At 45.4% G+C, this 24,598-nt stretch overlaps 1 protein-coding gene across 2 annotated transcripts in view; it reads right to left on the bottom strand.

Moving 5' to 3' along the window:
• The window catches only part of NDST2 (N-deacetylase and N-sulfotransferase 2), a 126,132-nt gene that overhangs the window by 21,447 nt on the left and 80,087 nt on the right, over positions 1-24,598 (bottom strand). For both annotated transcript variants that reach the window (XR_011559155.1, XM_070752103.1), the window contains exons 3-7: positions 20,203-20,290; positions 17,220-17,374; positions 15,537-15,722; positions 13,060-13,188; positions 3,288-3,470 (exon numbers count right to left, since the gene is read on the bottom strand). Coding sequence is in view for 1 of the 2 variants with exons in the window: in XM_070752103.1 (XP_070608204.1) it covers positions 3,288-3,470; positions 13,060-13,188; positions 15,537-15,722; positions 17,220-17,374; positions 20,203-20,290 (741 nt within the window). In the remaining variant the exon portion in view is untranslated. The remainder of the gene's footprint in view (positions 1-3,287; positions 3,471-13,059; positions 13,189-15,536; positions 15,723-17,219; positions 17,375-20,202; positions 20,291-24,598) is intronic.

The following is a 24,598-nucleotide window of genomic DNA, read 5'->3' as shown; positions in this document are numbered from 1 at the left end:
ATTTATCCTGGTACCCATTCCTGCTGGACACTCTCTCTTATATTCTACGATTTGGAGGAGAAGGAGTGCCAATCTGGTAGTATTGCAAGAATTTGAAATAGCTAAGGCAGGTGAAATTATCTTCATTCGAGGTTGGTCTAGCTGGATTCTTAGCATAGCATAATTTTTATAGCCAGTTTATGGGAGCAAATGATATTCAAAGACTGTAGTTCTTTTATTATCTATTCTACCAAAGGACTGCTTAATTGTGTAGAGAAACATCTTTCAGCTGTGGCGAGGGGGGCGTTTGCCCAGGTTCGCCTGGTGCACCAGTTGCGGCCTTATCTGGACCGGGAGTCACTGCTCACAGTCACTCACGCCCTCATCACCTCGAGGCTCGACTACTGTAATGCTCTCTACATGGGGCTACCTTTGAAAAGTGTTCGGAAATTCCAGATCGTGCAGAATGCAGCTGCGAGAGCAATCATGAGCTTTCCCAAATATGCCCATGTTACACCAACACTCCGCAGTCTGCATTGGTTGCCGATCAATTTCCGGTCACAATTCAAAGGGTTGGTTATGACCTATAAAGCCCTTCACGGCACCGGACCAGATTATCTCCGGGACCGCCTTCTGCCGCACGAATCCCAGCGACCGATTAGGTCCCACAGAGTGGGCCTTCTCCGGGTCCCGTCAACTAAACAATGTCGTTTGACAGGACCCAGGGGAAGAGCCTTCTCTGTGGCGGCCCCGGCCCTCTGGAACCAACTCCCTCCAGAGATCAGAATTGCCCCCACCCTCCTCGCCTTTCGTAAGCTCCTTAAAACCCACCTCTGCTGTCAGGCATGGGGGAACTGAGATGTTCTTTCCCCCTGGGCCTCTACAGTTTATGCATGGTATGTCAGTATGTATGTCTGGTTTTTATAATAAGGGTTTTTAGTTGTTTTATTATTGGATTGCTATATATTGTTTTTATCACTGTTGTTAGCCGCCCCGAGTCCACGGAGAGGGGCGGCATACAAATCAAATCAAATCAAATCAAATCAATCAATCAATCAATCAAGGGGAAGTTTCCAAGAATTTAAAAGAAAGCTGCCCTCCCAGATGAACTCTCCAGCTGAATTTCTAAAGATAGGTGTGGTGATAATCATCTCCACAATCCTTTTTCAAAGATCAATACAGATGTCATGATGTATTTACAGGTTAATGTATAATCTGGACTGGTACATGAAGAAAAAGAAATACTGGTTTTAAGGTGATCTTTCTGGCTAAGAGGAAGGTCAAATATGTGCTGTCAATCAGGAATGGCTCTCTGGGCTTTTGATCGATTGATTTGATTTATTGGATTTGCATGCCGCCCCTCTCCGGAGACTCGGGGCGGCTAACAACAATAATAGAGCAGTATACACAATAATCCAATAGTAAAAACAATTAAAAACCCATTAAAGTAAAAACCAAACATACATTCAGACATACCATGCCTAAAATTGTAAAGGCCTAGGCTAGGGGGAAAGAGTATCTCCGTTCCCCCATGCCTGACGGCAGAGCTGGGTTTTAAGTAGCTTACGAAAGGCAGGGAGGGTGGGGGCAATTCTAATCTCTGGGGGGAGTTGGTTCCAGAGGGCCGGGGCCGCCACAGAGAAGGCTCTTCCCCTGGGTCCCGCCAAGCGGCATTGTTTAGTTGACGGGACCCGGAGAAGACCCACTCTGTGGGACCTAACTGGTCGCTGGGATTCGTGCAACAGAAGGCGGTCCCTGAGATAATATGGTCCAGTGCCATGAAGGGCTTTATAGGTCATAACCGACACTTTGAATTGTGACCGGAAACTGATCGGCAACCAATGCAGACTACGGAGTGTTGGTGTGACACGGGCATATTTAGGGAAGCCCATGATTGCTCTCGCAGCTGCATTCTGCACGATCTGAAGTTTCCGAACACTTTTCAAAGGTAGCCCCATGTAGAGAGCGTTACAGTAGTCGAGCCTCGAGGTGATGAGGTCATAAGTGACTGTTTTTGTCACTTGCTTGCCAAAGGAGAGCAAGTGACAATGTTTGCCCTAGCAGTTTCCAATTCTACAATCCCGAGGCCTACTTAGGAATATCATTTTCTTTTTAAAATGACAGCCTCCATTGGGGGGTCTGTAGCTAGTTACCCACCCAGAAAACAATGAAAACAGGACCTGCCACTGAAAAATTGTTGCCATCACCTTGCTTATACAGGGAAAGTACGTGCTGAAAATAGAAATCAGAGACACTTCAAAAATGTCAAACGTCTCTCTCAAAAATAAAAGATTCCAACATCCAGAAACAAATACAGTGATACCTTGTCTTACAAACTTAATTGGTTCCGGGACGAGGTTCTTAAGGTGAAAAGTTTGTAAGACGAAACAATGTTTCCCATAGGAATCAATGGAATAGCAATTAATTCGTGCAAGCCCAAAATTCAACCCTTTTGCCAGCCTGTTTTTGCACTGCTGGGATTACCCTGAGGCTCCCCTCCATGGGAAACCCCACCTCCGGACTTCTGTGTTTTTGCGATGCTGCAGGGGAATCCCAGCAGGGGAATCCCAGCATCGCAAAAACGAGCGTTTCGCTGGCAATGGAAGTCCGGAGGTGGGGTTTCCCAGCGAAGGGAGCATCAGTGAAATCGCAGCATCGCAAAAACACCGAAGTCCTCGAAACCCCACCTCCGGACCTCTGTATTTTTACGATGCTGCGATTTCACTGAGGCTCCCCTTGCTGGGAAACCCCACCTCCAGACTTCCGTTGTCAGCGAAGCGCCCGTTTTTCCACTGCTGGGATTCCCCTGCTGGGATTCCCCTGCTGGGATTCCCCTGCAGCATCACAAAAACCCGGAAGTCCAGAGGTGGGGTTTCCCATGGAGGGGAGTCTCACGGGAATCCCAGCAGCACAAAAATGGGTGCTACACTGGCAACGGGAGTCCGGAGGCGGGGCATCCCAGCGGCGGCGGTGGGTTTGTAAGGTGAAAATAGTTTGTAAGAAGAGGCAAAAAAATCTTAAACCCCGGGTTTGTATCTCGAAAAGTTTGTATGGCGAGGCGTTTGTAAGACGAGGTATCACTGTATAACTTTCCATATTCCCAGTTAATTCCAAAGGAATCAAAAGAAAAATGAAATGCAGGAACTTCTCTCCTGCAGCGAATAATGAAGCTTCATTAAAAATTCTGAACTTTCTACTTTTGTATTAAGGTCAAATCAAAATTTCAGCAGAAGTATGATCAATAGGAGCCTATCTTAGACATTGTTGAAAAATGCTGCCTCTGCCCCTCTGCAGCAATGCTTCCTCACCTGCCACAAAGGGTTCTTTTCCTCTGAAAATATTTCAAAATACTTTTTGGCCAACTGGATGGGAGGCAAAGTCTGAATACGAAGATTGGTCCAGCACTGCACGAATTTGACGAGGCTTTCGAAAGTGTAGAGACCAAGCCGGTCATTGCCGTAATTGGACAAGTGGGTCATGAAGATGCTGATCTACAAACAAGGAAGGAAATGGAAGCTACCATTAGTATGATCCAACAAAGGCACTGGGGCGCCATGCAAAATACAATTTATGTATGGTATGTTTGTATGTATGATTGGTTTTTAAAACAAGGGTTTTTAGCTGTTTTAGTATTGGATTGTCGCATTTATTTATTTATTTATTTATTTATTTATTAGATTTGTATGCCGCCCCTCTCCGCAGACTCGGGGCGGCTCACAGCAATAATAAACAATATATAACAAATCTAATAATTTAAAAGAAACACTAAAAGCCCCATTATTAAAAGCAAACATACACACAAGCATACCGTACATAACTATATAGGCCCGGGGGAGATGTTTCAATTCCCCCATGCCTGACGGCAAAGGTGGGTTTTAAGGAGTTTACGAAAGGCGAGGAGGGTGGGGGCAGTTCTAATCTCTGGGGGGAGCTGGTTCCAGAGGGTCGGGGCCACCACAGAGAAGGCTCTTCCCCTGGGCCCCGCCAAACGGCATTGTTTAGTTGACGGGACCCGGAGAAGGCCAACTCTGTGGGACCTACCACTGTTGTTAGCCGTCCTGAGTCTACGGAGAGGGGCGGCATACAAATTCAATCAATCAATCAATCAATCAATCAATCAATAAAATACACTGCTCAAAAAAAAGAAAGGGAACACTTAAACAACAGAACTCCAAGTAAATCAAACTTCTGTGAAATCAAACTGCCCACTTAGGAAGCAACACTGATTGACAATCAATTTCATTTTGTTGTCAACACATTCAACTTTGTACAGGACAAAGTATTCAATGAGAATATTTCATTTGTTCAGATCTAGGATGTGTTATTTGAGTGTTCCCTTTATTTTTTTGAGCAGTATATATATCCAAGATCCTAAAGTTTTTGTTCTTTCATTTGTTTAGATTTGACATTTACAATCCTCCTTCCCATAGACAAAGATGTTCATATAAATAATTCCAGTTGTCCCAGAATTTATGGAGGGGGTTTTAATTAATTCATCAGTCCACCTGGTTCCTTTTTTTCTGAAAAGAAAGCCAACACATCTCTCAATCTGTTGAATGCAGAGCCATTTAATTATATTGTTCTTTTTATTTGTTTATTACATTTCAAGAGCAAAGAATTTGGGAGTCTCCTACTGTCATGACAATTGCACACTGAAAGTCTAGTCTCCATCGGGGGTGTGTATCATAAGCTAACAAAATACCATTAGTTTCTAGAAATATGACCCTTGCACTTCTTCACACACAACACACATACACACATGGAATCTCCTGGAAAGACCTACCAAAGAATTTGATTTGATTTGTACAGTGAATTAATCTTGATCTCTCTAAACAAATTAAACTGGAATGTCCTTTTAAGAATCCAATTACAGTATTGTTAACTTGTTAAAGGACCGCCTTCTGCCGCACGAATCCCAGCGACCGATTAGGTCCACAGAGTTGGCCTTCTCCGGGTCCCGTCGTCAAAACAATGTCGTTTGGCGGGTCCCAGGGGAAGAGCTTTCTCTGTGGCGGCCCCAGCCCTCTGGAACCAGCTGCCCCCTGAGATTAGAACTGCCCCCACCCTCCCTGCCTTCCGCAAACTCCTTAAAACCCACCTCTGCCGTCAGGCATGGGGGAACTGAAATATCTTCCCCAGGCCTATACTGATTATGTATGGTATGTTGTGTGCATGTTTTTTAAATTATGGGTTTTTAGCTTTCTAATTATTGAATTTGTATTATACTGTATATTGTTTTCTGTTGCTGTTGTGAGCCGCCCCGAGTCTGCAGAGAGGGGCGGCATACAAATTTAATAAATAAATAGATAGACGATAGATAGATAGGTAGGTAGGTAGGTAGGTAGGTAGGTAGGTAGGTAAGTAAGTATGGCCTTGAGGTGTGACAGGGAAAGTATTGTCACTTAAACTTACTGGCAATGTCCATCTCACATAATTAACTTTGAACCTGTTTTTTGGAGTCCCAATGAAATACAAATACAATACTTCAAAGTACAAGAAAATCAAACCTACAATAATGAGAATAGGCGTTGATTGCTTACCTGAACGCCTCTTCTCGTACGGTGAGCGGGTACAGCAGTCACATGGGGTTGCTCATGTCCAATCCGGTGGAACTGAGCCTAGTATTAAAAAAGCTTGCCGGATCCGCCCCTTCCCCAGAATTCGCGAATCCATAGACTAGGCTCAGTTGTGAAGCTCTGTAGTGTTCAACTCTCATTGTTAGAGGAAGAAAGAGATAGAAAGGTAAAGAAGACACATACAAGGGCGGGAAGTGACTGCTGTACCCGCTCACCGTACGAGAAGAGGCGTTCAGGTAAGCAATCAACGCCTATTCTCCGTACTGAAGGAGCGGGTCCAGCAGTCACATGGGACATACCCAATAGATGGTCCCTAGGGTGGGATTAGCTTGCTATCGTGTGAGATAACGGATTGGAGTACCCTTCTGCCGAAGGCAGCGTCCGCTGAAGCGTAAGAATCAATTTTGTAGTGCCTGATGAAGGAATTTGGCGAGGCCCAAGTGGCTGCTTTGCAGACCTCCTCCAACGGGGCTTGAGTCGCCCAAGCGGCCGAGGTGGCTGCGCTCCTGGTGGAATGCGCAGTGATGTTCCTTGGAACTGAGAGGGAGGCCGACTCATAGGCCTTAGATATAGTCCCTCTGATCCAACGGCCTATTACTGTTGAAGACACTTTGGCCCCCATGACTCTGGGATGATAGGCTACAAAAAGTGCTTCTGACCTCCGAAAGGGTCCTGTGCGTTGGATATATATTCTCAGCGCTCTGGTGAGATCCAGGGTGTGCCATCTAATTGCCAAGGGATGGTCTCGTTGGAGGCAGAAGGAAGGTAGGACAATATCCTGAGATCTGTGGAACATGGAACTGACCTTGGGTAAGAAGGTGGGGTCCAGTCGCAAGACTACCTTGTCCTGATGGAATTGACAAAGGTCCTGCCTGATTGAGAGGGCAGCCAGCTCCGAAATGCGTCGGGCAGAGGTAATAGCCACCAGGAAGGCTACCTTAAAGGATAGGTACCTGAGGGACGCCGATTTTAGGGGTTCGTATGGTGCCTGCGTGAGGGAGTGGAGAACCCGTGGCAAGTCCCAGGATGGATACCTGTGGACCTTGGAAGGTCTGAGGTTGGCTATGCCCTTGAGGAATTCCTGAACTTCAGGGAAGGATCGGAGAGGCTGTCTGCGGGGGCCCCCTAGGACAGATGAAATGGCTGCCAGATGACGCCGGAGGGTGCTGGTGGAGAGTCCTTTATGGAAACCTTGCATAAGGAAGGAAATAATTCTGTGTATGGGGATGCACAGAGGGGAGAGACCTTCCTGAAGACACCACTGGTGAAACTTGGACCACGTGTGGTCGTAGATTCGATTGGTCGAGCCCCTTCTGGCCTTTAGAATGACCTCCACTGAATCGGGGTCATGCCCACGCAGTTCTAAATCTCTCCTGATAACAGCCAGGCGGTGAGGTGGAACCACTCCGGGTCTGGATGGAAAGAGGCCCCCTGCCGCAGCATATCCCCCGAAACGGGGAGTCGCCAAGGGTCCTGGACGGACAGCTGTTGGAGATCTGCGAACCAGGGCCGGCGGGGCCAATGAGGGGCGATTAAGATTACTCGGGCCCTCTCGGTGAGGACCTTGTGAATCACGTCCGGGAGGATTGGAATTGGAGGAAATGCATAGAGTAGGCCTGGAGGCCATGGACTCCGGAGGGCATTGATCGCTTCCGCTCCCGGGGATGGAAATCTGGAATAGAAGCGAGGGAGTTGGGCGTTTGCATTGGTCGCGAAGAGATCCAGGACTGGTAGGCCGAATCTGAGGGTGATTTGATGGAACAGGTCTTGATGGAGGTTCCACTCTCCTGGGTCTATCGTTGCTCGGGATAGCCAATCCGCCTGGATGTTGAGACTCCCCGAGATGTGATCGGCTAGGAGCGACTGGAGATGTTTTTCCGCCCAAAGGCCCAGCTTGAGGGCCTCCCTCATGAGAGCCTTGGATCTCGTGCCCCCTTGCCTGCAGATATGGCTTTTTGTGGCAATGTTGTCGGTGAGAATGAGAACGTGCCGGTTGGGGATGCGAGAAGAGAAATGCTTCAGAGCCAGGGAGACGGCTCTTAACTCTAGCCAATTTATTGGCCTGGAAGCTTCCTCCGGGGACCACGTGCCCTGGGCTATCATCCCCTGGGCGTGGGCGCCCCATCCCGATAGACTGGCATCTGTGGTGATGACAAATTGATCCGGGCACCTGAACGGGGATCCTCTGTCCATGGCCGGAGACTTCCACCACTTGAAGGATCTGCGAACACTCAGTGGAATGACGATGCGTCGATTTGAGTTGCTGTGCCCCGATCTCTGAAAAGGCAACAGAAGCCACTGGAGTTCCCTAGCATGAAGGCGAGCCCAGGGAATGATGCCTATGCATGACACCATCTTCCCCAAAAGGGAAGATAGAGTAACTATGGATACTGAAGGATTAGATAAAATGTTAGAAATTAACTCCACAATACTGAGTTTTCTCTCGGGAGAGAGAAAAACCTGGGAAGATTTTGAATCAATAATGGCTCCCAGGTGAGGAATGGAAGTGGAAGGTTGGAGGTGACTTTTTTCAAAGTTGATGGAAAACCCATGGTCCTGAAGGACTGACATGGTGACAGAAAGGTCTGATTTCACTCTCTCTAGGGAGTTCCCATGAATTAAAATATCATCAAGATAACATAAAATGTGGATGGGAGACGCCCGGATATAGGCCGCCAGGGACCCCAAGAGCTTTGTGAAGACCCGAGGGGCCGAGGAAAGGCCAAATGGCATCGCCCTATACTGGAAATGCCTGTCTTGAAAGGAAAAACGTAAAAATTTTCTGTGGCATTTGGCTATAGGAATGTGAAGGTAGGCCTCAGTGAGGTCTAAGGAGACCATGAAATCTCCCGAGTGAATGGCGGCCAAAATAGAAAACAAGGAGTGCATTTTAAACTTCCTATATTTGATGAATAGGTTTAGTTTCTTTAAATCCAAAATGGCTCTCCAACCTCCGGAGGACTTTGGAACCATAAATAGGATGGAGTAAAAACCTAGGCCCTTCTGACCGGAAGGGACCGGCTGAATGGCTCTAATGGACAATAGATGAGAAATGGCCTCCTCCATACGGTTACAATCTGAGGATGACCTGGGCGAAGGGCAGGAAATAAAACGTTTAGGGGGAGGAGAAATAAATTCTAAAAGAAGGCCTGTTTGAACAGTGTCAATGACCCAAGGGTCCTTGGAGGTGAGACGCCAATTTGCAGCGAAATGAGCTAGGCGACCCCCTATGGGAATGGAGGAAAGGTTACCATCTAGGTTTTTTTGAAGCCCTGTTAGAGGCAGCTCCCCTTTGGAAACGAAAACCCCTACCCCTGGAGTTCCTACCTTGGGAACGAAAGCGGGGGGAATACTGACCTGGAGATCTCTGATAGGAAGCCGCTTGATCTTGCTGGCGCCCTGGGCGACGAAAGGACTGCGTTTTAGTAACCTTTTTTGTGGTTGGACCCAAAACCTTCTTCTTGTCTGTGGTCTCCGTGAGGAGAGGATCCAGAAGATCACCGAAGAGAAGGTCGCGCTTTAAGGGGCCCTGGGATAACTGCCACTTTTGGCGAACTCCCGCTTGCCAAGGGCGAATCCATAGGAGTCTTCTTGCCGTTGTAGAGGCTGCAATAGACTTAGCAGAAAATCTAGTAGATTGTAAGGTGGCATCAGCCACGTACTGGGCAGCTGCAAAGACCTTGTTGAAGTCTTGTTGACCTCTCAAGTCATCTGGAGGAATGTGCTGTTGAAGTTGGCGAAGCCACAGCAGCATGGCTCTGGAGAAGAAGGAGGCTGCTGCAGAACTTTTAATGGCCCAGGAATCAGCGGAGAATCCTCTTTTGAGCATTTGCTCGATGCGCTTGTCCTCTGGACGGAGGACTTCCTCCGCCTCGCCTGGCACAGCCGCTGCCGAGTGAAGAATTTTGACAGGTTCATCTGGTTTGGGAAAAGATAGAAGCTCTTCATAGGAAGAGGAGAGTTTATACAACTTTCTGTCCTTGGTAGAGGGATTAAGGCCAGAGGCTGGAAAATCCCACTGTTTAAGTAAGGCATCTTTAAATAATTTAGGCATAGGGATTACCTCGTTATCCTCCTGTTCCTCTGTGAAGTAAGGTAAATTCTCCTCCGGGGGATCAGTGGAAGTGGAGGCTTGTTTCTCCTGGGCCGCTAATCCCGTAGAAATTCTAGCTTTGAGGAGGAGAGATTTGAATAGTTGAGAAGGGAAAATAGTAATAGGAGGAGGGACCTTTATTTGGGATTCCTCATCCTCTGATAAGCCCTGGAAAGGGTCTTCATCCTCCTCTACATCCTCATATTCATCTTGGGAGGACTCTGAGTCATCCTGAATAGGAGCTCTGACCGCTGGGGAAGAACCCAAGGGGCGGGAGGAACGAGAAGGAGGAAGAGGTAAAGGAAGCTCATTGATGGAGGAGAGTTTGGCATCAATGGCTTTGGACAACACAGCAAAAATAGATTGGAACTCAGGAGGTAAACTGGAAATATCAGCAGAAATGGCAGAAGAATTCCTAAAGGCCTGGGAGGATCCTGGCTGGGGGGAATCTTCCATAATATCTGGTTCCTCTGGACCTATGCCCCATAGGTTAGGTTGGGGTCTGTCTAGGTTTGGCTCATCCAGAGATAACACAGGGACCCCAGAAGGAGGCAGACTAGAGGCCTCTGGTGGGTCTTGACTACTGATTACTTGGGCCTGCACTTTCAAACGTTTTGCTGATTTATCATGAATCTTTTGTAGGGCTAGGTCCCTTCTCTTCTCGGCCCTGGTGACCTTGGTCGAGGGGCGGGCCCCTGGAGAAGAGGAGGAAGAGGCCTGGGGGATACTAGTAATCTCATCGCCTGTAGGCCTGGCCTCTCTGGGACCTTTAGTTGTGCCTCTCTTGGGAAAAGTAGCCATAGTCTGACAATTAACAGAAGACAAGGCTGAGCCAATACTAAATTATAAGGAGAAGATTTCAAGGACTTCCCAAGAGGAATGGATCCTGCTTCGAGGCCTCGAAGCTGCTGAAACGTGAGGACAATCTGGGCAAACCCAGAGTTCGTGCCCCCAAATCCAGCGGGGCCAGCCTCCCTAAACTTTGCAATTAAGTAAAACCAAGGCACTCTGGTTGGAGGCTAGGCCGGTGGAGAATTTAGCCTGGGACCCCCAAGGCCCGCTCCTGGATCCACGCGGTGGACTGAGGCCTACGCGGCTGGCAGAAGGCCAACACGAGAGGCCTAGATATTTTAAGAAAGGGCGCGAAGGCCTTCGCGCCAAAAAATCGCTTCGTAGAATTTCTTAAGGGAAAAGCGATCGACTAAGTCCAGGAGACTAGAGGCGTCCCACTCCGCAGGAGGTATTTATAAGCCCTTAAATATATTTTTATACAATAAGTAAGCAATAATCCAATGATAAATACTTGCACCAGGACCTCCAGGCCAAGGGATTAGAAGAATCCACAAGCGGCCGCAGGAATCGTAACCGGCAAAACCGCCGGGGGAAAACGAAACCGCAACTTCTCCCAAGTAAAAAAGCCTAGCCGCCTTTTACTTTTTTTCCTTTTTAAAACGGCTGGCGCAAATAGTGCAAGTAATAAAATAAAGACAATAAATCTTACTACTTTTTTGAAGGAAAGATCGAAGGGAAGGTGTTAGAATGTTGAACGAGCTATCACATACAACCGCAGGATATGCGAACTGAGCGAATTCTGGGGAAGGGGCGGATCCGGCAAGCTTTTTTAATACTAGGCTCAGTTCCACCGGATTGGACATGAGCAACCCCATGTGACTGCTGGACCCGCTCCTTCAGTACGGAGAACTGGCAGTACCAACGGACTTCTGCAGACCATAATTATTGTTAGAGACCTGGCAAAGTTTACTAGTTGCTCATGTTTGATCTTGCAGTGGTAACTCTATAACCTCGTGGTCAATTTTCACAATTGTGGTTATGAGCACCAGATACTATGAGCAAAACAATAGACAGTTCTAACAATGAATAGTATCTTAACATCTGAACACTCAAGTGTAGTTATCACTGGAAGACAAGTACTTCTATTCATTGGGATGACAAAAGTGGTGCCAATTTGCGCTAAAGTAAAGAACATGCTAGGAGAAGCATGTAAGATCTGATGTATAGATTAAAATCTGTTTTATTACTACCGTGTTTCCCCGAAAGTAAGACAGTGTCTTACTTTCTTTTTATCCCCAAAAGCCCCACTATGTCTTACTTTCGGGGTATGTCTTATATTGGAAAAAGATTGAAAGGGTCGCGTTCCCGAAGGCGGCATCTCCCCAGAGTCCAGAAGGGCAGCCGCGGGACAGGAGCCTCGTGAGCCCTTTTCCAAGTTCAACCTCAGGGCTCCAGGGCAGCCTCCTCAAGGGCGACAGCCGCCCTCGTTCTCCTCCTCTTCCATCACCACCGCCACGCCGCGCTGCTCACCCAGAGCTAGGGGAGGAGGATCTGAAGAGAGCGCCAATGGGAAGGAAGCGCCCCGACCTCGTCTCGGGCGACAAGGGGTGGAAAGGGGGGGGGGGGTCCTTTCAAGGGCTCCGAGAGCCTGTCCCCTGCTTCTCCCCCAGGAGGGACTGTTATTTCCCTCAAAAGCCCCGTGGAAGCGAAGGCGACAAGCGGTTTTGAGGCTCCCTCACTTATCTCAAAGGATGGGTGGGGACTTTCCTACCTCTGGCCGGGCGGCTTCCCTTGCAGGGCCGTTTCTGAGGAGCCCGCCGGTTTCATAACGGTGGCAACCCGCGGCCGCCAAGGCAGGGCCCTTGCCCACCTCGACTGCCGCGGAGAGGCTGCGCCGTGACCCCTCGACGACGCCTCTTTCCTCCCTGCGGCTAACTCGGCTCCGCCGGCAAGTTTCACTGGCTCTTGAGGAGGCGAAAGCGAAGGCAGGAGCAGGTCGCTCACTGCAGCAAGCCCCGCCGTCTCCGGCCGACAGCTCCCTCTAACGAGCCGAAGCTTAGCAGTCTGGCTTCGTCCCTCCGTCAGCCAAACTCCCCGGCGGGCTGGGCCTCAGCAGGCCACCTCCCTCACAGCTCCCCTCCCCGGTCCCGGAAGAAGGCAGCGAAAGTGCGCCCTTCTTCCCGCTTAAAAAAGGAAGGCAGCTAGATGAGAGGGAGGAGGCAATACCCGTGTTTCCCCGAAAGTAAGACATATGTCTTACTTTCGGGGTACGGCTTATATTAGCCGACCCCCCTGAAACCCCCGATACATCTTACAATCGGGGGTGTCTTACTATCGGGGAAACACGGTATGTAATAAAATGACCCTTCCCCACCCCTTTTAATGATTTAAATTTAATAAACTTCTAAAAAAAAAAGAAACTTTACATACACTTGTGAACCATTATCTTACTTGCTAAAAATGAACTTCCATGCTTTTAAAAAAAATGCAAGTAAGGTTATTTAAGTTAGTAGTTCCCACATCAATTAACATTTATTTAGTGGTCTACAATTGTAGAAAAGGGGAAAAAAAGAGGGAATCCACCAACTGAATGAAGACTTTTGTATTCTTAATACTTACTGGGTTCAGGAGCACAGTCAGGAACAGTTCTCCACCACGAATGCTCTTGTCCAATTCCTTGGAGCCACCAGGATACTCATTGTAGAATATAGTGTGAGTAAAAAGACCACAAGTCTGGCGAGGCAACACCTGATTAAGCCAGAAAGGAGAAAGAGGAGAACAATTAAAACAGGGGAAAGGCCAACACCAACAGATGGGCAGAATTTATTGTGGACATCAGATGCTCTACCCTTCAGCTGAGATTCCTAAAGTCCTATAAAAACTTCTACAGAGGTAGAATGAAGATTAACAATGACATTGCCAAGAATTGTCTAGAAACATAGAAACATAGAAGACTGACGGCAGAAAAAGACCTCATGATCCATCTAGTCTGCCTTTATTAATTTATTCATTCATTCATTCATTCATTCATTCATTCATTCATTCATTCATTCGATTTTTATGCCGCCCTTCTCCTTAGACTCAGGGCGGCTTACAACAAGTTAGCAATAGCACTTTATACTATTTTCTGTATTTTATCTTAGGATGGATATATGTTTATCCCAGGCATGTTTAAATTCAGGCTGTGATCTGGGGGTCCTACAGCCTCGTGGTCCCCCTGATTCCCCAGGTTCTAGAAACATAGAAACATAGAAGACTGACGGCAGAAAAAGACCTCATGGTCCATCTAGTCTGCCTTTATACTATTTCCTGTATTTTTATCTTAGGATGGATATATGTTTATCTCAGGCATGCTTAAATTCAGTTACTGTGGATTTACCAACCACGTCTGCTGGAAGTTTGTTCCAAGGATCTACTACTCTTTCAGTGAAATAATATTTTCTCATGTTGCTTTTGATCTTTCCCCCAACTAACTTCAGATTGTGTCCCCTTGTTCTTGTGTTCACTTTCCTATTAAAAACACTTCCCTCCTGAACCTTATTTAACCCTTTGACATATTTAAATGTTTCGATCATGTCCCCCCTTTTCCTTCTGTCCTCCAGACTATACAGATTGAATTCATTAAGTCTTTCCTGATACGTTTTATGCTTAAGACCTTCCACCATTCTTGTAGCCCGTCTTTGGACCCGTTCAATTTTGTCAATATACCTTTTATAGGTGAGTCTCCAGAACTGAACACAGTATTCCAAATGTGGTCTCACCAACACTCTATATAGCGGGATCATAATCTCCCTCTTCCTGCTTGTTATATCTCTAGCTATGCAGCCAAGCATCCTACTTGCCTTCCCTACCGCCCGACCACACTGCTCACCCATTTTGAGACTGTCAGAAATCACTACCCCTAAATCCTTCTCTTCTGAAGTTTTTGCTAACACAGAACTGCCAATACAATACTCAGATTGAGGATTCCTTTTCCCCAAGTGCATTATTTTACATTTGGAAACATTAAACTGCAGTTTCCATTGCTTTGACCATTTATCTAGTAAAGCTAAATCATTTTTTTACATTCTATTGTCTATTTTCACATTCTTCAAAAGGCTAGAGTTGAAATAAGCTTTCTCAAATTAGTTTTCATTCATAGTATAGTATTATGATCTCATAATGAATTGGACCGGAAATAAGATGTATGAATTAATGCTCCTGAATTAATTAGATCGTCTTTCTGAAACTTCACAATGTGTGGCTACCTCTATGGAGCCAAACTGTATTCTGGTTCCTTGTCTGACCTTGAATTTTCTGTGGCCACTGATTATGTTCAGTTCTCACTGTCTCATGTACCAACCCCATCACCCTTTTAAAAATGTGTTGGTTCTCAAACCCGTTAATTAACTACCCAACTTCATGTGGATGATTCTTAAGATTTGAGACTAGAGATGTTTTAAATCAAAAAGAATTTCTTCCCAGCTTCAACAGAAAATAACTGGAGTTATGACTTTATTTGGAACACGGTGTTCACCACTCAGATTGTTACAAAGAACAAGATGGTTCCTTTGAGCACTTTCAGTTTTGAGAACTTCAGAAAGTTTGATTTCGCAACAATGAGAAGAACAATCCATAATTATTCACACTTCTTCACTCCTCTAGGTAGTTCAAGTCAATTCAATTCAATTCAATTTAGTAGATTTGTATGCAGCCCCTCTCCGAAGACTCGGGGCGGCTCACAACAGTAATAAAAACAGTATAACAATGGAACAAATCTAATAATAAAATATATAAAAACCTCAACAATTAAAAACCATACAGCACATACACATCAAACATGAAATATAATAAGCCTGGGGGAGATGTCTTAGTTCCCCCATGCCTGGCGATATAGGTGGGTCTTAAGTAACTTGCGAAAGACAAGGAGGGTGGGGGCCGTTCTAATCTCCGGGGGAAGTTGATTCCAGAGGGCCGGGGCCGCCACAGAGAAGGCTCTTCCCCTGGGGCCCACCAAACAACATTGTTTAGTCGACGGGACCCGGAGAAGGCCAATTCTGTGGGACCTTATCGGCCACTGGGATTCATGCGGTAGTTAACAGGGCTCAGCGTCTTACCATGATTCCATTATGCACGAACCCTCGTCGATATCGGGCAGGCCGAAGATGGGGATATTCCTCTGTGCTGGTCACCTGAATGTCCCAAACAGTTTTCCATGCTTCATAGAGCTGGGCGTGAACCGGATAAACCCCTGAGTGATGGGGGGCTACTGCATAGCCCATATCTGTGGGAATCCCATGTTCCTGGGATCAAAACAAATGTTAAGAGTTCTACATTTACTTCATTGTTAGCAGTTTAGTAAGAGGGAAGGGCAAGACAAGGAATGTACAGATTTAACAAAGCAAGACTTGCTTGCTTGCCATAAAGTCATTAAGTAGGATGGACAGATCAGTATAAATCAGTTACATTTTTCATATGCAAATTTTCCTAACATACAGAAGATGTGAGAGAGGCTACAAGTCCCAGGTCAGATATGAAATATTAATGGAATTGGAAAGTGTGAAGCAGGAATTACCCTGTTTCCCCGAAAATAAGACGTACCCCGAAAGCAAGGCATGTCAGAGGTTTTGCAGAATTTGCTAATATAAGGCACCCCCCGAAAATAAGGCGTAGTCAAGTTTACATACGGTACGGTGGAAAAACATACGGTACCATTCAAAGCTGTTCATAGCGGTACCGTAATAATGTGGCGTCCCCTGCTGGCCCCTTCCATCGCTTTGTACCGTCCAGTACAGCAGACACAGTCTGCTGCTGTCTCACCGCCATTACAGTCTCCACTACAGTGCGTAGACTGTAGTTCCTCTGGTGGCCGGAAGCTGCAATAGCGGGAGTATAGTGTTGTACCATATAAGTGCCGTCGTTTGTGTGTGTGGGTGCCATATTGACAGGTACCGTACTGTAATCAATGTACCGTATGGTACACTTTCTTTGGGGGGTGTCAGCTTTTCTGCCTGTGAATTTGTCTTATTTGAGAAATATAAGGCACCCCCCGAAAATAAGATGTAGCACAACTTTTGGAGCAAAAATTAATATAAGACAGTGTCTTATTTTCAGGGAAACACGGTAGGAAAAACACAACACTTAGGAATTGCAAGAAATTTAGAAAGAGTTCTGTTGTCTATATCATAGATGGCACCTGTGTTTTAAACACTTTTTGCACTCTCCTTTTTTTGATATTTTTTTATTAATTTTTTGTACATACACAAACATTACAATGACAAACAAAACAAAAAAACATAAAACAAACATTTGGGAAATTGCTTTCCCTACTCATTTAGAATTTTCAATCAGGAATTTTCCTTTATATATATATGTATATATATATAAACATACTGCTTTGCATTTTTACATTTTTGGATATTTATCCTTGAATTTTATTTATTTTATTTCTTTCCTCTAGCCAATTATAAAATTTTTTCCCATATCTTATAATATTCTAGCTTTTTTGACATCATGTCCTTCTCTGCACAATCCATCACCTTTTTAATTATCATCCCTTCTTCTGGCATTTTATCGGATTTCCACTTTTGAGCATATATTAACTATCCTTGCCACTGTCAAAATGTGAATCAAATATCGTATTTCTTTTTAAATTTTCTTATTGAGAATACCCAGTAAATATAACTCTCTCCTGCTGCAGTCTGTATTGTTTATCTTTACATCCTTATATCTCAGAACTCCGCAGTGGTCATGTAGTAAACCTGTAGCAGATTGAAGCATTCCAGAAAGTCGTCCCTTACCAAAGCAAACTGCTTGTTGAGTTTCATCTGCTCTGCCAACACAGTAACGTTGTGAAATAGGTGCGGCTGCATGTGACTCCACATGTGAGGGAACCACCAGAACTCCTTCCTGTTCTTCAAGAGCATATCATCCCCTTCATCTTCCTCATCTGTACCTGGAAAGGAAAAAGGACTAAGCTAGGGTTGCGGGGTCATTATTGAGCAAAGATACTAAAGACAAAACATTGTTTACTCCGGGGCTCTCCAACCTTGGCAACTTGTTGACTTCAACTCCCAGACTTCAACTCAGGGAATTGAAATCCACAAGTCTTAAAGTTGCCAAGGTTGGAGAGCCCTGATTTACACAACAGATTTGAGGGTGGTTGAGGAAACACCAGCATAGAGTGATACCTTGTCTTACAAACTTAATTGGTTCCGGGACGAGGTTCTTAAGGTGAAAAGTTTGTAAGATGAAACAAGGTTTCCCATAGGAATCAATGGAAAAGCGATTAATGCGTGCAAGCCCAAAATTCACCCCTTTTGCCAGCCGAAGTGCCTGTCTTTGCGCTGCTGGGATTCTCCTGAGGCTCCCCTCCATGGGAAACCCCACCTCCAGACTTTTGTGTTTTTGTGATGCTGCAGGGGAATCCCAGCAGGGAAATCCCAGCAGCGCAAAAATGGGCGCTTTGCTGGCAACGGAAGTCCGGAGGTGGGGTTTCCCAGCGAAGGGAGCATCAGTGAAATTGCAGCATCGCAAAAACACCAAAGTCCTTGAAACCCCACCTCAGGACCTCTGTGTTTTTGCGATGCTGCGATTTCACTGAGGCTCCCCTCGAGGGCAAACCCCACCCCTGGACTTCCGTTGCCAGCAAAGCACCCATTTTTGCGCTGTTGGGATTTCCCTGCTGGGATTCCCCTGCAGCATCACAAAAATACGGAAGTCCGGAGGTGGGGTTTCCCACGGAGGGAAGCCTCAGGAGAATCCCAGCAGCGCAAAAATGGGTGCTTCACTGGCAACGGAAGTCTGGAGGTGGGGCACCCCAGCAGCGGCGGTGGGTTTGTAAAGTGAAAATAGTTTGTAAGAAGAAGCAAAAAAATCTTAAACCCCGGGTTTGTATCTCGAAAAGTTTGTACGACGAGGCGTTTGTAAGATGAGGTATCACTGTATTTGTTTTGTCTCCTAATGAGGTCTTTCACTGACTGGAAGCTCCTCCACCAGTTATTTTTAGAGAGAGAAAACCTTTTCCTGGTCTCGCAGCAGATTATGCCTCTGACCGTTTGTCCAAAACCATTAGCCTCGAAAACCGGATTCCCCAAAGTGAGTGCCAAAGACATTTTTAGTTAGGAAATCTATAAATAGAAGCCAGAAGCTGACTGATAAAAGAAATCTTGGGTAAGTATTCCAACTTTATCAGTTATTCCTTTGTTTGTTATTTTTCACTGTATAGCAATATGGCTTTCTTTTGAATCAGCAGGCTTATTTATGGTACAGTAGTACCTTGTGATACGAACCCCTCATCATACGAACTTTTTGAGATATGAATCTGGGGTTCGGAAAATTTTTGTCTCTTCTTATGAACTTTTTTCGCCTTATGAACCCGCTGCCCGAACGCTGAACCCGGAAATTCGGCAAAAGTTCAGGTTCAGCATTCAGGTTCATAAGGTCGCCAAGAAGTGCCGCCGCCTGGCTGTCGCTTTTTGAAACAGCCGGGGGGCTTCTCGACGTTCCCTCAAACGCCGAACCCGAACTTTTGCCGAACTTCCAAGTTCGGCGTTCAGGAGACCGCCAAGAAGCCCCACCACCTGGCTGTTGCCTTTTGAAACAGCCGGGGGGCTTCTCGGCGTTCTCCTGAATGCCGAACCCGGATGTTCGGCAAAAGTTCGGGTTCAACGTTCGGGAGGCTGCCGAGAAGCCCCGCCGCCGAGCTGTCACCTTGCCAGAAGAGCCGCAGAGTTGTCGGTCGGCTGGGAGGCTCAAACGGAGGTGGGGAATCCCAATAGAGAATTCCATGGGCGGAGCTTTGACGTCACAAAGACGTCCTTCCTGGCTGGTTGAAACGTGGACTCCAGGAAGGATGCCTCCATGACGTCAAAGCTCCGCCCATGGAATTCTCTATTGGGATTCCCCACCTCCGTTTGAGCCTCCCGACCAGCCGACAGCTCCGCGGCTCTTCTGGCAAGGGTGAGAGCCAGGCGGCTGGGCTTTTCAGCGGCCTCCCGAACCCGAACTTTTGCCGAACTTCCAGGTTCGGCATTCAGGAGAACACTGAGAAGCGCCCGGCTGTTTCGAAAGGTGACAGCAGACGGTGGCGCCAAGCAAAGCACCGTTTTTGCGATTATTATTATTTTTGCTTGCAAGCATTAATTGATTTTACATTGTTTCCTATAGGAAACATTGTTTCGTCTTACAAACCTTTCGCCTTACGAACCTCTTCCTGGAACCAATTAAGTTCGTAAGACGAGGTATTACTGTATTTAAAACCTTAATGTAGCTGCCTATCTTATATCAAACTCTGAGAAGCTCCCATTCAAGGTTGTCTGAATCTGGACAACTCAGGGGAGTAGGATTAAGCAATCTATAGGCGGAAACAAGACTCCAATGTGAATTTGCTCCTAAGAAATGGGATATGTCGTTTGGCGGGACCCAGGAGAAGAGCCTTCTCTGTGGCGGCCCCGACCCTCTGGAACCAGCTCCCCCCGGAGATTAGAACTGCCCCCACCCTCCTTGCCTTTCGTAAAGTTCTTAAGACCCATCTCTGCCGTCAGGCATGGGGGAACTGACACATCTCCCCCGGGCCTATACAGTTTATACATGGAATGTTTGTGTGTGTGTTTGCTTTTAATAATGGGGTTTTTAGTGTTTTTTAAATTATTAGATTTGTTTTTACATTGTTCTTGTTATTATTGTGAGCCGCCCCGAGTCTACGGAGAGGGGCGGCATACAAATCTAATAAATAAATAAAATAAAGTAAATAACTTCGTATAGAACAAAAAAAAATCTTACCAGTATGGTAGAACTTCCCAGAGAATCCCAGGTTGAAAGTGAAATTGGGAACCAGCGCTCTCAACTTGTTCTGAGTATTTAAAAGAGCCTTGCCAAAAAAAGAAGAGAGAGGGTCTTAGAGGGACCGTTCAAACCAATTCTTCATCAACTCACATGAAGATAGGACTTTATACCGTTCTCAACAGTTTCCTCTTTCATTACTTTTATCAACTGCATAAACTGGAAGTTTCAGTAAGTCCAAAAGACACAGCCCCACATCATCACCGGTCTCCCACTTTCAAGCTTTCCCAAAGCCAAAGTTTGCTGGTTGAACTGTACCATATTCTGGGCTGTTGTGGTTAGCTCTGGCCCAGCTCCTGCCCCAAGGAATGTGCAGGTGGATGTGGGGGAGACATCCACATGTCGCAGGCCTGTTTTGCTCCCGATGGAATCTGCCAATGAAGCCTCCTCTGACCAAGGAAGCGTGAGTGACAGGGAAGAGGGGAGTTTGGCAGACAGCCCAGGAGGAGATCAATCATCTGTATCATCCTTGGATTCTGAACAAGAATTAATGACACATCCACGCATGCGTAGAGTGATGCATAGGAGACAACAACTGAAGGATTATTACAAGAGAAAATGAGGCCATCAATAGCAGCGTGTGGGTTTGGCCGTTGTGAAAGTGTATCTGATCGCAGTTCTTCAGGAATCGTGTGTTGCTGTTTTCTGGACTTTGTTGATTTTTCACGCCTTTGAAACCAAAGCAGAGCAACGTGTGTGTGTGTGTGTCTCACTTCATTGGAAGAAGAAGGGGTGTGAGGTTTCTTCACAACTGCTAGCTAAGTACTTAATGACTGTTTAAGGAAATTGTACAGACTGCCAGGTTGTTTTGGGACGAGTGCTCTTTGCAATACAAAAAGAGTGCTTAGTTTATTTTGAATTTTGTGATAAAGAACATTGTTTTGCATTTTTAAACGTGTGTGTGTGTGTGTGTCTGCAATTTGTCCCCTTGAATTTTCGGGAGGCTCCTACCAGAGAGCCTGGCAGAACATGGGCTAGCTGAACCTGCCTTCTTTTGGGACTGTGTTTTGAGGAGATATTTCTTTGATCTTTTAACTGCTCTGGCATTTTCTGGACTTGTAAGATCTTTCCTGGTTTATACATTCTGAGCATTTGTGACTCCAGTTACTGCACTTTAAATTGTCTCCACAATCATTCTGGATACCTTTTCTTATTAATTCCCTACCCCACTTTTTAGAGGTTTGCTATTTTGAAATCAAACACGGCTGAGCTTTTTCAACAACTGACATCTTAAATCTACACGGACTGTTAATATCTTGATTAGTTTCCAAAAAAATACGCACACAAATGAAAGGAACAAAATGCCCGAGGTCATTGAGTTTTGTGGTGGATTTGAGGCATGTGTTATCTATGTCTAAATTCAGCATCTGAATAACTGCAATTCTTGGTGGCTCTCCAACATCAAAATTTTAATTATTACGATCCACATTTTGAATTACTAAATGAGGCTCCATATAGTCCTCGTAGAATGTCTGCTCGTGTGTTGTTCGTTTAAGGGTGGATAATTGTCTCATTGTTTAAAACACACCAGTCTTACTGAAAACAAACCTCCACCCAATTAAGTTCAAGAGCATCCCCAAATGTCTGCTCTTTACAGAGTATCTCTTGATTTAATGTGCTTCTCAAGATCAAAATATCCACAAGCTTGATAATCAATCACCATCAATAAAAGGCAGAAATAGCAGAATGGCAGAAATTTTCTAAATGCTATTTGCAGCTACTGCAAATCCACATTTATCAGTGATTTTAGTTTGATTGATGTAACTTTCCTAAACATCATTTATCACAGTGATTTTCAACCTTTTTTGAGCCGCGGCACATTTTTTACATTTACGAAACCCTGGGGCACATTGAGCGGGGGGGACGGGGGTTAAAAAAAGTTTGGACAAAAAAATTCTCTCTCTCTTCCTCCCCTTCGCTCTATTTCTTTCTCCCTCCTTTCTCTCCTGTCCTTCCTCTTTCTTTCTCTCTCCATCCTTCTTTCTTTCTCTTCCTTCCTCTCTTTTTTGCTCTCTTTCTCTCTCCTTCCCTCTATGTCTCTCTCTCTCTCCTTCCCTCCCTCTCTTTCTCCCTCTCTTTCTTTCTCTTGTTCTCTTTCTCTCTCTCTTGCTTTTTTTCTCTCTTGTTCTCTTTCTCTCTCTTTTTCTTTCTCTCTCTTGCTTTCTCTCTTGTTCTCTCTCTCTCTCTCTCGCTCTTTCTCTCTCTTGCTTTCTTTCTCTCTTGTTCTCTTTCTCTCTCTCTTGCTTTCTTGCTTTCTTTCTCTCTTGTTCTCTTTCTCTCTCTCTCACTCTTTCTCTCTCTTGCTTTCTCTCTCTCTTGCTTTCTTTCTTTCTCTCTCTCTTGCTTTCTTTCTCTCTGAGCTTCGCGGCACACCTGACCATGTCTCGCGGCACACTAGTGTGCCACGGCACACTGGTTGAAAAACACTGATTTATCAGATGCTTCTAACTTCTTTGTCACAGCAGTAAAGTTTATTACTTCTAGGCAATGCTCTATTACTTTATTTTACATTTTATTACGCAAATATATTTCTCCCTAGAATTATATGACTTTTTTATTTCTGAAAATTACAACCTGATACATAGTTTCCTGTCTTTATTCTTTTTTAAGAATATGCATGGATTGAATGAAAGCAAAGATCCCTATATTTTGGTAAGATCAATTATATCTAATTTGCTCACTGTGTAGTTTAATTTTATTTACTTTTCCAAGATTTATTTCAGGGTTAGCATGAATAGGAAAGAAAAGACCCAGCAAAGAAGGTTCTTGAAGGAAAGAAGATAAGAAAAATGCTGCTGAGCTTCTAGGTACATTGGACAAGATTATTTCCACTCAGCAAATTCCTATTTCATATCAGTTTCCTTTGGGTTTTTTTCCTATCAGTTCCATTTTTCTCTCCCAATCTTTTCAAAGGTCAGAAACAAACAAAAAGGAAAAAAAGAAAAGAAAAAAAATAAGAAAAGGCAAAATAATACAAGCAAATTAAGTACAGTGATACCTTGTCTTACAAACTTAATTGGTTCTGGGACGAGGTTCTTAAGGTTTGTAAGTTTGTAAGACGAAACAATGTTTCCCATAGGAATCAATGGAAAAGCGATTAATGCGTGCAAGCCCAAAATTCACCCCTTTTGCCAACCGAAGCGCCCATTTTTGCGCTGCTGGGATACCCGTGAGGCTCCCCTCCATGGGAAACCCCACCTCTGGACTTCTGTGTTTTTGCGATGCTGCAGGAGAATCCCAGCAGGGGAATCCCAGCATCGCAAAAACAAGCTCGCTGGCAACAGAAGTCCAGAGGTGGGGTTTCCCAGCGAAGGGAGCATCAGTGAAATCGCAGCATCGCAAAAACATTGAAGTCCTCGAAACCCCACCTCTGGACCTGTGTTTTTGCGATGCTGGGATTCCCCTGAGGCTCCCCTTGCTGGGAAACCCCACCTCCGGACTTCTGTTGCAGCATCACAAAAACACGGAACACGGAAGTCCGGAGGTGGGGTTTCCCATGGAGGGGAGCCTCAGGGGAATCCCAGCAGCGCAAAAATGGGTGCTTCGCTGGCAATGGAAGTCCAGAGGCGGGGCATCCCAGTGGCGGCGGTGGGTTTATAAGGTGAAAATAGTTTGTAAGAAGAGGCAAAAAAATCTTAAACCCCGGGTTTGTATCTCGAAAAGTTTGTATGACGAGGCGTTTGTAAGACGAGGTATCACTGTATATTCTACCAACTTGCTGCTCGGTATACACCAGAAAATATGTGTTTTTAAAAATTATGCTAACGAGATGACGATTTGAAAACAAACCGCTGGATGTGTCACACTGAAACTAGATTTGACAGCGAGTTCATATGCTTACATTCTGGAATTAATTTGCAAAAAAACATGTCAACTGTTTTGGCACTGAGAAATGGTCCTTCACTGCACCTCTCATTTAAGAAGTCAACAAACTTGCAAGATTACCTTTTGTTTTTTTGTTTTGAAAAAAGAAGTTAATCTCTGGCAGAGATTCTCTTTCAAATGCACAAAAGTAAGCATTATCTTCTTAGCATCAAATCCATTCAACTAATGTCAGCTTAATGCTCCATTTCGCACTGGTAAACCGGTAAACAAAGTATGTTTTAGAATGATCTCATCTGAGCGTTTCTGTAATCACTAGAGAAGCTTTGCAAAGGGAGGTTAACTTCTATAATTCCACCCAGGACTAGCAGTGAAGCTCCGGGTTTCATCCTCGGCTGGGATCTCATCTTGCAAGCTTGGAATAAAGAGTCATAGAAATGTCTGATAAAAACAAAAACAATTGCTCGACAACCATCACTTAAAAGAGGCTGGGATTTATGCCTGAAATCAGCAG

The sequence above is a fragment of the Erythrolamprus reginae genome, chromosome 5 (genome assembly GCF_031021105.1).
Source record: "Erythrolamprus reginae isolate rEryReg1 chromosome 5, rEryReg1.hap1, whole genome shotgun sequence".
In the NCBI taxonomy this organism is placed as follows: Eukaryota; Metazoa; Chordata; class Lepidosauria; order Squamata; family Dipsadidae; genus Erythrolamprus; species Erythrolamprus reginae.
This window is presented reverse-complemented; position numbering and strand designations above follow the sequence as displayed.